This window comes from Phoca vitulina, unplaced genomic scaffold (assembly GCF_004348235.1).
Source record: "Phoca vitulina isolate PV1807 unplaced genomic scaffold, GSC_HSeal_1.0 scaffold7, whole genome shotgun sequence".
Taxonomy (NCBI): domain Eukaryota; kingdom Metazoa; phylum Chordata; class Mammalia; order Carnivora; family Phocidae; genus Phoca; species Phoca vitulina.
The window spans coordinates 34760465-34772856 of NW_022589710.1; the positions used below are offsets into that span (position 1 = coordinate 34760465).

Sequence of the window (12392 nt, forward strand, 5' to 3'; positions counted from 1 at the left end):
GGAGATTCCAGTGAATTTTTTTATTATCCCAAAGAAGTATTCAGTAGCTTTTAGATGTAGGAAATTCTTTTATCTAATGAAGAAAATGTAGCCTAAGTAAAAGTCCTTTTGTTTTTTCATTGTTATTCAGTGTAATAAAGGGAGAATTTTGATATAGACCATGAGCAGCATATGGCTTTTCTATGTCCAAATGAAAATGAATACCTGAAGTATATTTGAAAGTGGCTCTGGAGGAAATGGGCCAGTGTTCTTTAGTCTTTTTTTGGACCACATCTAGTCAATGGTTCTCTTCCAAGTTTTGACAGCACTTTGATCTCATTGGCAACAGAATTGTCAGACTAGGGGATCCTGTTCACGACAGAAAGATCATCTTCACACAAATCTGAGAGGTAAATGCTTATTTCTCTTAGCATATATCCCTTTTAATCTATTCACATTTTCTTCCCAGACCACTTTTTTTTTTTTTTTAAAGATTTATTTATTTATTTGAGAGAGCGAGAATGAGAGAGAGAGAGTACATGAGAGGGGGGAGGGTTAGAGGGAGAAGCAGGCTCCCCGCTGAGCAGGGAGCCCGTCTTCCCAGACCACTTTTTGAAGGAAAGAAATTAATAGATATTTTTCCCATTGTCAAAATTACTGGCATGTTCTTCTTTTGCCCTAAACTTACCTCAAGAAGTTTAAACAGGAACTTCCAACCCATTGTCCTAGCAGTTTTAAATTTTCTATTACAAAATTTATTTTTTTGGAAATAAAATTTATACACAATAAAATGTCCATGTCTTAAGTGTACAAATCTTGGAATTTGAGGAAGGCAGACACCTGGGTAACTCATACTCACGTAAAAATATAGAACATTTTCATTACCTGAGAAAATTTTTTCGTGCTTTCTCTTCTGATTTATCTTCACCAAAAGCAACTGCTTTTCTGATTTGTTTTGCCTGTCCTAGGGTTTCATATAAATGGAATCACACAATACACAGTCTTACTTTCTTTGGCTTACTTCCTTTGGCATAATGCTTATAAGATTCTTGCATGTTGTGTGTGTTTTTGTTGTTGTTATTGAGAAGTCGTCCATTGTTTGATTATACAAAAGTTTGATTATTTTACTGCTGATGAATATTTACATGGTTACCAGTTTTATTCCTACTGTGAATAAAGTTGACAGAACATTCTTGTACAACTATCCTTCCTGACATGTTTTATTTCTCTTGGGTAAATACCTAGCAGTGAAATTGTTGGATCATAGGATAGCTATATATTTAAATTTGTAAGGAACTTTCAAACTGTAGAATTTCTTTTAACTTTTGACTCTCCACTAATAATATGTGAGAATTTCAGTAGTTGTCCAATCTTACCAAAGTTTGGTACTGACAGCCTTTTTGATTTTAGCCATTCCAGTGATTTTAAATGGCATTTCATTATTGTTTTGATATCTGATTTCCTGAAAACTAATGGTGTTAAGTATGCTTGCATCTACGTATTGGGCATTCATGTATCATCTTTTGCAATGTGTCTATCCAAGTCCTTTATATGTTTTTAAAACTAGATTGTTGTCTATTCTTGAGTTTTAGGAATTCTTTGTATATTCTGAATATAAATCTTTTGTCAGATATATGTTTTATGAATATTTGCCTGTTCATTTTCTTAAAGTTGTATTTTGATGAGGTTTTAATTATATCTTACGATTTTTTCTTTTATGGCTATTGCTTTCTGTGTCTGCTGTAGATCTGTTTGCCTAACCCCAGGTCACAAAGATATTCTCATGTTTTCATCAAGAAGCTATATAATTTTAACTTTAATTTTAATTTTATTTTTAATGAATTTTAATTTTATTTTTAGGTCTGTAGTCTTTCTCAAAAAAATTTTTTTTATATGTGAGACAGGAGTTGGTTTACTTTGTTTTTAAATGTATATTATATTCAAAACCCATTTGTTGAAAATGGTTGAATTTTTATTGCATTGCTCCATTGAATTGCTTGATCACTGTATCAAAAACCAATTGGGACAACTGAAGAATAGACAGGATGATACAACAACAAGTCAAGGAAGACTGAAGGGTAGAAACAAGAAGGTGAACAGCTTAGCCATTTGGGCAGTTGAGGAACAACACAGTGGTGGGTTCCTCGGTTTTCTCATTGCTCTCCATATATCTCTAGACAGCATGTTGCAGAAGCTTCCAATTCTGAAGCCAACAAGCACAGTGAAGAAGAAGAAGAAGAAGAAGGAAAGGAGAAGGAGAAGAAGAAAGAAGAAAGAAAGAAGGAGAAGAAGAAAGAAGAAAGAAAGAAGAAGAAGGAGAAGGAGAAGAAGGAAGAAGGAAGAAAGAAGAAGAAAGAAGAAGAAGAAAAGGAAGGAAGGAAGAAGAAAAAAGGACTTCAATTAAAGCCTTCCCTCTAGGCTAAGGGCCAGTGAAAGGGTGGTCCAACAAGAATAAACCTATTTGCAATATCCACTCTGTTCCAATCAAACACCAGTGGAAGAACTTCACCCCCACCCACTATGATTTCAGGAAGGCCAAGTGGGAAACTGATCTTTCACCATACCCCCCAGCCCAGCAGAAACAGACAGCACTTTGATTCCCCTGTTGGTGGTGAACCAACAGAAGCTGATATTCCATTCTTACTGGCCTAAAGGAGGCTGTGTTCCAACTCCCCAACCAAGAGTAGTGTCAGCGAGGAGGACCTTCCTCTGCCCTTCAAGGTCATTCTAGCTGGATTTAGAATCTAATTGACATGAGATGGATTATCAGGAGAAAATCACGTTTTAGTAGGGGACATATGGAGTGTCCACACAGACATGAAAATCCAAAGACAATGAGGCAAAATGAAGCTTATATGAGCTAAGGACAGGGGAGAGTCTGAGGATGCAAATGGGACAGAGGCCATTAGATAGGTGGAAGGAGATGTTTTGTAAAACAAACGTTGCCCTATAATGCAGCTTTATTGAGGTACGTGGACAAAAAAATTATAAGATCATCTTGAATATTTTGAGTATTTCAATCCAAGACATGGTATATCTTACTCACACTTAGATCTTCTTGGAATTGTTTCATTAGTAATTTGTAAAATTATGCATAAAAAGCCTGAACTTATTTTGTTAGATTTATACCCAAATATTTTAATTTTAAGTGCTATTGTAAATATCATTTTTTTTTAAATTTCAGTTTCTGTTTGTTCATTGCTTGTATATAGAAATATGATATTTGTGTGTTGACCTTGTGCCCTATAGCCTTCTTAAACTCATGTATTAGTTCTAGGAACTTTCTGGCAGATTCCATGGTCATTTTCATTTAGACAATCTGTAATCCAGAATAGGAACCAGTTATATTTCTTTCTTTCTGAGATCATAAATGCCTTTTATTTCTCTTCTTTGCCTTATTGCACTAGATATGGCTTATAGTATAATGTTGAATAGGAATGGTGAAGGTAGACGATTTGCCTTATCACAACATTGGAGTGAACACATTCAGTTTCCAACCATTAAGTGATATTTGAGGTAGGTTTTTGTGGATGCTGTTTATCAGATTAAGGATATGCCCTCTTATTCCTAGATGATGTACTTTTATGATGAATGGATGTTGAATTTTGTCAGATTCTTTTCCTGCATCAATTGATAGGATTATATGATTTTTTTTCATTATGTTAATATGGTGAATTACATAGACTGATTTTCAGTATTCAGCCAACCTTGCGTTCCTGGCATAAACATCACTTGGTTATGTTGTACTATTTTTTCTATATGTAATTAGTTTAGATTTGCTAGTATATTACTGAAGATTTCTATGTTTGAGTTGAAGAGAAATACTTGTCTATTATTTATTTGTCTTGGTAGAAGTTTGTCAATATTATTGATGTTTTCAAAGAATTATCTTTGAGTTTCATTGATCTGTATATTTTTCTGTTTCAGTTTTATTGATTAATTATGATTTTTATTTTTATTTTTTCACCTAGAGTTATTTCTATTTTTTTAGTTCTTGAGGTGAAAATATAGATCATTCATTTGAGATCTTTCTTCTTTACTAATATAACCACTTAAAGGTGTAAATTTACCTCTAAGCACTGCCTTAGTTATATCCCACAAACTTTTATTTATTTGGACTTTCATTTTCATTCAGTTCCAAATATTTTCTAATTTTCTTTTTTCCTTTCTTTTTGATCCATGTGCTATTTATAAGTGTGTTGTTTAATTTCCAAGTGCTTGGAAATTTTCTTATCTTTTTGTTATTGAGTCCTTGTTGAAATCCATTGTGATCAGAGAATATAATTTGTATGATTTCAATGATTTTAATTTGGTAATATTTGTTTTATGATATGGTAGTTCTATTTTAAGTAGTTCTGTTTTAAGATATAGTTTATGATATAAGATACAGCCTATTTTGGTAAATGATCTATAGGACTTGAAAATACTTGTATTCTGTTGTTGGGTGGTAGTGTTTTCAAAATGTATATTAGTTGGTTACTGGTGTTGATTTTTCTATATACTTACTGACTTTCTATTGGTTACTGAGAAAGGGGTTTTGAATTCTCCAACTATAATTGTGGGTTTGTTCATTTTGCCTTTCAGTTCTATGAGTTTTTGCTTCATCTAGTTTGAAATTCTACTGGTATGTACTATAAGCAAACACATTTAGGATTGTTGTGTCTTCTTGCTGACTTGACCTTTTGATTGTATGCAATTTCCCTCTTTACCCCTAGTAATTTTACTTGATCTGATACAATTTTTTTTTCTCAGAATATATCCACTCCAGTTTTATATTGATTAGTGTATATATGCGATATCTTTTTGCATTCTTTTACTTAAAAGAACTTTATTGTGATAAAATATACATAACACTTAACCATTTTAACCAATTTTAAATATACAATTTACTAGCATTAGGTACATTCACAATGTTGTGCAGCAATCACCACCATCTATCTCCAAAACTTTTTCATCATTCCAAACAGGGTCTCTGTACCCATAAGACATTAACTCCCCATTCTCCCATCCCCACAGCCCCTGGTAACATCAATTTTACTTTATGTTTCTAAGAATTTGCTAATTTTCGGTACCTCATATACATGGGATTATACAATATTTGCCCCTTTGTGTCTGGCTTATTTCACTTAGAAAAATATTTTCAAGGCTCATCCAAGTTAGAGCATGTATCAGAATTTCATTCCTTTTAGGGCTGAATTACATTCCGTTATTTATATATACCAATTTTCTTTGTTCATCTGTTATGGACATTTAGGTTGTTTCCAATCTGTTGGCTATTGTGAATAATGCTGCTCTGTACTTTGGTATACAAGTATTTATTTGAATAATGCTTTTAGATATATAATGAGAAGTAGAATTGCTGTATCATATAGTAATTTTATGTTTAGCTTTATAATGAACCACCAAACTGTTTTACATAGTGGCCATACCATCTTATATTCTCACAAGCAATGCACAAGAGTTCCAGTTTCTCCAACATGCTCACTGACACTTGTTATTTTTCCTATTTTTTATAATATTCTGATGAATGTGAAGAACTGGTATCTCATTGTGATTTTAATTTTGATTTACCTAATGGCTAACGATGTTGAGATATTTCCCTGTGTTCATTGGTCATTTGCATATATTCTTTGGAGAAATGTCTATTCAAGTCCTGTATGTATTTTAAAAATTGTCTTTAGGGGCGCCTGGGTGGCTCAGATGGTTAAGCATCTGCCTTTGGCTCAGGTCATGATCCCAGGGATTGAGCCCCATGTCAGGCTTCTGGCTCAGCAGGGAGTCTGCTTCTCCCTCTGCTTCTCCCCCTGCTCATGCTCTCTCTCTGTCTCAAATGAATAAATAAAATCTTAAAATAAAAATAAAAATAAAAATTGTCTTTAAAAAAATTGTCTTTTAGTGGTTGCTGAGTTATAGTAGTTCTTTATATATTCTGGATATTAATCCCTTACCAGATATATGTTTTGCAAATATTTTCTCTCATTCTGAGGGTTGCCTCTCTTGATAGTATCTTTTACTGGAAAAGACTAAAATTGTGATTAAGCCCAATTTATCTTTTTTTCCTTTTGTTGCCTGTACTTTGGTGTCATATTCATACCATTGACAAATCAACTGTCATGAATATTTTTCTCTAAAATTATTATAATTTTAGTTCTCACATTGAGATCTGTTATCTGTTTTGAGTTAATTTTTGTATATGGTGTAAGCATCCAATTTCATTCTTTTACATATGGATATCCAGTTTTCCCAGCACCACTTATTGAAAAGACTGTCCTTTCTTTATTAATGATCTTGGCACTCTTGTCAAAAATAATTAACCATATGTGAGATAATTTATTTCTGGACTCTTATTTGATTCCATTTGTCTGTATATCTGTTCTCATGCTAGTACCACACTGTTTTAATTATTGTAGTTTGTAATAAAATCTGAAGTCAAGAAGTGTGTCTTTTTCAACTTTATTCCTTTTTTTCCAAGTTATTTTGGCTATTTGGGATCTCTTGAAATTCCATATGAGTTCAAGGATAGATTTTTTTTCTATTTATGCAAAATCATTGTTGAGATTTTGATAGAGATTACATTAAATCTGTAGATGGCTTTGGGTAGTATTGTCATCTTTTTTTTTTTTTTTTAAAGATTTTATTTATTTATTTGACACAGAGAGAGAGAGAGGAATCACAAGCAGGCAGAGTGGCAGGGAGCGGCAGAGGGAGAAGCAGGCTTCCCGCGGAGCAGGGAGCCCGATGTGGGACTCGATCCCAGGACTCTGGGATCGTGACCTGAGCCAAAGGCAGACGCTTAACGACTGAGCCACCCAGGCACCCCGGTAGTATTGTCATCTTAACAATATAAAGTCTTCTAGTCCATAAATGTGGGATGTCTTTTCATTTATTTATGTCTTCTTTAATGTATTACAAGAATGTTTTGTAGTTTACAGTGTACAAGTCTTTTCTATCCTGGTTAAGTTTGTTCCTAAATACTTTATTCTTTTTAATACTCTTTTAAATGGAATTATTTTCTTAATTTCCTCTTCAGATTTCTCATCATTAGTATATAGAAATGCAATTGATTTTTGCCTGTTGATTTTATAACTTAGAATTTTTCTGAATGTGTTTAATAACTAACATTTTTTGTGGAATATTTAGGGTTTCTATATATAAAATTATGTCATCTATGAACAAAAATCATTTTACTTCTTCCTTTCCAATTTGGGTTTTTTTGTTTGTCTACTTCCCTAAATGCTCTGGCTAGACCTTACAATAGAAGTTGAATTGGAGAGAAACCATATTTGATACTAATGATAATGATAAAATGATACATGTCAGGCACTAAGCTAAGTATTTCATATTTGTGTCATTTACAATGCGAAAAAAATAGATATTATCATCCCCATTTTAGAGACAAGGAGAATGAAGCAGAGACTAAATAAGTTGCATGAGATCACACATCTAGAAAATGAGAGACCTGGAGTTTGAATTAGATATGTGTGACTTCAAAAACTATATACTGTCCTATATACTTTGCCTTTATGTCAATTACACAAGCAGTGCCATTAATGCATTTTCCAAATTTATGTATTTTTCATTTGCTATGTAATATTCATTTAGGTATATTTTTTTCCTCACTGATTTATTTCAAAGGAAGGAGACTTATCTAACCAAAATTTACATTTTGTGGCTATTTGAAATTTTAAATATTTGCTGTGTGGAAAAAAGCTGAGTATAAAATCTTTAATTAGAGCAGATGAATGCTCTATTCTCCCAAAACTGTGATAAAATCCATCAGGAGAAGTCATGGGTGACTTTTGGAGCTTGCATCATAAATGACAAATCAGCTACACAGAGATTCTTTAGGCTCAACTTGTATTTTATATGAATTACTAGTTAAAACCAGACAGAGTGCCTATATTTGTGTGATGATGCATGAAAAATGAAGATAAGTAATTTTGTATTTGTCTTTTAAGAGATAATACACCATTATAAGAAAAAGCATAGATTAGCATCCTTCTTGGCATATACCAAAAATGATCCTATTTATATGAAAGAACTGTAATTGTACAAGATGTACAGAGCATTAGTTTGGCAAGAAGATCAATCTTCTACTCTGGTGTATGACTTTGACTCAAATTTCCTTATCCTTTGCATAGTTTTATAGTCACTCTTTCCTTTAAGATTCTTTTCTTTCCTAAAATACTTGCTTCTTTGTTCAACACTTTTTCAGTAGTCCCAAGAAATTAGCAGCAGCAGCAAAAAGCTCACTTCTGGAAGAATTATTAACTAGTTCAAGAGTTAGATGATGGGGGCGCCTGGGTGGCTCAGTCGTTAAGCATCTGCCTTCGGCTCAGGTCATGATCCCAGGGTCCTGGGATCAAGCCCCGCATTGGGCTCCCTGCTCAGTGGGAAGCCTGCTTCTCCCTCTCCCACTCCCCCTGCTTGTGTCCCTTCTCTTGCTCTCTCTCTCTCTCTGTCAAAAAAGTAAAATATTTTTTAAAAAAAGAGTTAGATGAAAAAAACAGCAGGAGTGGTAGTCTTGCTTATAATGAGGCTTTTTAAAGGTTCAAGAAAATAAACAGTTCTAATCTGCTAGATTCAGTATAAATTTCTGATTATTGTATATACCTATTTCTGATTATTATGGATATAATATGCTTCCCTGCATACCCTATGTAGAGATAGACCTTACAGTTAGAAGGCTCTCTGTTAAGCACTAGGTGATATAAATTTGTATAAGACTTGGAACCTTCCAACTATGTTTTAAGAGTAGTTGAAACATAATAGAACTAGCTTTGTAACATAAGAGCTATCTGAATAATTCAGAATTCTGTAGAAGGAAAAAATTAAAATAAGTACTTTTGTTCCTGTATTGTGATATAGCTACAAAATAACAGAATAAAGAAAGTTGAAACTAATGTCATTGAGGAGAATGAAAAAAAATGGCACAAAGACAAATAAATAACATAGAGAATTAAGGAAGTCAACTTTTAAAATGGAGACAGACTTCTCCCAGCTGCTGCTAAGGTACTTGGTCCTTCTAAGGAAGCTAAGGCCATGATAGGGTGAGGCCCTCACTTCATCCTATACCAGCATCCAATGCCAGCAGCACCAGCCCAGCATCTGCCTGTACAATGGCCTCCATCTCAGCGATCACCTGCATCTACTTGACCATCATCCTGCATAATGATGAGGTGATGCAGGTCAGGGAAGATAAGATGAATGCCTTCATTAAATCACCTGGTGTAAATGTTGACCCTTTCTGGCTGAGCTTGTCTGAGAAGTCCCTGGCCAATGTCAACATCAGGAACCTCATCTGCAATATTGGGGCTGGTGGATCTGCCCTGGTAGCTGGTGCTGCACCAGCAGGAGGTCCTGTTTCCTCCACCATTGCTGCCCCAGCTGAGAAGGAGGTGGAAGCGAAGAAAGAAGAATCTGAGAAATCTGATGATGACACGGGCTTTGGTCTTTTTGACCACACTTTTTCTGTAACCTGTTCAATAAAAAGCTGAACTCTTGGGAAAAAAAAAAAAGAAGTAGGAGTGGTAGAGACAGAACTTGCAAGAGACATAAAAAGAAAATAAGTTCTTCATATAAGAAGAAAATTACCTGGCAATGAATGAGTAGGAAATATTAGAATAGTACCTAACAATGAAAATATGGGGGTTTAAATACTATATTAGGGTCAGAGGTAGAAATTTTTATATTTTGAGCAAAAATAAATAATGTGAAACTTTTAGAAAGAACATCATGCATCTGCATCCTTTTCATCAGACCCATATTGGGAAGGGATTTGCAAATTCAGACTATGAGATGGAAAAGAGGCAAGATCGTAAAGCAAAAACTTGTCACAACCCAAGAATTGACTGGTAATAGATAGATAGTGGTAGCATAAGTTATACCAATATAAATAATAGTGAATGCCATGTTATTGAAAGCATTCAAGCAGAACTTGAGTGACTATATGTCACTATATGTCAGGGTGCCATAGAGCATAAAAAATTAGAATAAGCAAATGACTTTTAAGCTTCATTTTAAATCCAAGATATTATTTTTCTAGCATGTTAATTTCCTTTGTTTATATTGCTTTTCCTGATTCTATTCCCCTAGTTATAAAAATTTCATTTATTTCTCTTTGTTGTAAATATCAGTTGCAAAATCTATCACTATGCCTGTATTTACTACTGCATGTTATTTACTGCAGTAAAAATTATGACTAAGGAAATACAAAGAGTGGAAAACATCCTTTCAGGAGATAACATCTCATTAAATATGCAACTTGTGTCAAAAATTTCATGCTATTATAGTTTTTTCTTATTATAGAATTAAAATATATTCTTTGTAGAAAATTTAGAATTCAAATGAAATATAAATCATCCTGTGGGCTAAGGAAAGAAAACATTTTTTTAAACTCTTCTCCCTTCCTCCCCTTTCATTTTTTGGAACAGAGGATTAATATTATAACTTATATGGTCTGGAATGCTGCTAGGGCATACTTTCTAGTGGTCAGAATCACTGCATTTTTAAAAGTTAAACACACCTTCTGTCATGTGAGGACATAGTGAGAAGACAGGCATCTATGAGCCAGTCGGTAGGCCCTCACCAGATACCAAATCTGCCAGCATCTTTATGTTGGACTTCCTAGCCTCCAGAACTGTGAGTGAATGACAAGATGGAAAAAATCACCTCAAAAAAGAGAACAGGAGGCAATACTGACTGCCAGAGACCTAATCAGTATGGATATAAATAACATGTCAGAACTAGAGTTCAGAATAATGCCTATAAAGGTACTAGCTGGGCTTGAAAAGAGCACAGAAGACACTAGAGAATCCTTTTCTGGAGAAACTAAAGAACTAAAATCTAATCAAGTCAAAATTAAAAACACTATTAATGAGATGTGATAAAAAATGGAGGCTCTATCTGTGAGGATAAATGAGGCAGAAGAGAGAATTAATGATATAGAAGACAAAATGATGGAGAGTAAAGAAGCTGAAAAAAGAGAGCTAAAATACTACTGGATCACGAGGGTAGAATTTGAGCGATAAGTGATACCATAAAGTGAAACAATATTAGAATAATTGGGATCTCAGAAGAAAAAGAAAGAGAGCCAGGGAGAGAAAGAGGGAGAGACGCAGAAGGTATATTTGAGCAAATTAAAGCTGAGAACTTCCCTAATCTGGGGAAGGAAACAGGCATTCAAGTCCAGGAGACACAGAGAATCCCCCTCAAAAACCAATAAAAATAGGTCAACACCTTGACTTATAATAGTGAAGCTTGCAAATTTCAGAGACAAAGAGAAAATCCTGAAAGCAGATTGGGACAAAAGGTCCTTAACCTACAGGGGTAGAAACATTAGACAGGCAGGAGACCTATACACAGAGACCTGGCAGGCCAGGAAAGACTGGTATAATATATTCAGGGTGCTAAATGAGAAAAATATGCAATGAAGAATACTTTATCCAGCAAGGTGTTATTCAGAATAGAAGGAGAGATAAAGAGCTTCCAGGACAACAGAAACTTAACAAATTTGTGATTACTAAACCAGCCCTATAAGAAATATTAAAGGGGATCCTTCAAGCGAAGAGAGAGCCCAAAAGTAACATAGACCAGAAAGGAGCAGAGACAATCTAAAGAAACAGTAACTTTACAGGTAATACAATGGCACTAAATTTGTATCTTTACTCTGCATAAATGGGCTAAAGGCCCCAATCAAAAGACACAGGGTATCAGATTGGATAAAAAAGCAAACCCATTGATATGCTGTCTGAAAGAGACTCATTTTAGACCCAAAGACACCTCCAGATTGAAAGTGAGGAGGTGGAAAACCATTTATGATGCTAATGGACATCAAAAGTAAGCTGGGATAGCAATTCTTATATTAGACAAATTAGATATTAAACCAAAGACCATAATAAGAGATGAGGAAGGATCCTATATCATAATTAAAAATCTATCCAACAAGAAGCTCTAACAATTCTAAATGTCTATGCCCCTAACATGGAAGCAGCCAGTTATACAAACCAATTGATAACAAAATTAAGGAAACACATTGATAATAATACAAAGACAGTAGGGGACTTTAACACCCCACTCACTGCAATGGACAGATCATCTAAGCAGAAGATCAAGAAGGAAACAAGGGCTTTGAATGACACACTGGACCAGATGGACTTCAGAGATATATTCGGAGCATTCCATCCTAAGGCAACAGAATAAACATTCATCTTGAGTGTACATGGAACATTCTCCAGAATAGATCACATACTGGGTCACAAATCAGGTCTCAGCTGATACCAAAAGACTGGAATCACTCCTTGCATATTTTCAGACCACAGTGCTTTGAAACTTGAACTCCATCACAAAAGGAAATTTGGAAAGAAATCAAACACATGGAGGCTAAAGAGCATCCTACTAAAGAATGAATAGGT

General features: G+C 34.3%; 1 protein-coding gene across 2 annotated transcripts; it reads left to right on the plus strand.

Moving 5' to 3' along the window:
* The first annotated feature begins 8989 nt into the window (after nucleotides 1–8989).
* Nucleotides 8990–9546, plus strand: LOC116633042 (60S acidic ribosomal protein P1-like). 2 transcript variants are annotated; one of them, XM_032405265.1, is made up of 2 exons: nucleotides 8990–9167; nucleotides 9246–9546. In XM_032405265.1, exons 1-2 carry the CDS (start codon nucleotides 9099–9101, stop codon nucleotides 9474–9476), a joined length of 300 nt encoding a protein of 99 aa, XP_032261156.1. In that variant the 5' UTR covers nucleotides 8990–9098; the 3' UTR covers nucleotides 9477–9546. The 2 variants fall into 2 exon arrangements, with proteins under 2 accessions (XP_032261156.1, XP_032261155.1); XM_032405264.1 differs by having other exon boundaries at nucleotides 8990–9546.
* The last annotated feature ends 2846 nt before the right edge of the window (nucleotides 9547–12392 follow it).

Bases quoted from the DNA above. Each gene is read 5' to 3' on its own strand.
- LOC116633042 (XM_032405264.1), top strand. From the start codon at position 9,099: ATGGCCTCCATCTCAGCGATCACCTGCATCTACTTGACCATCATCCTG.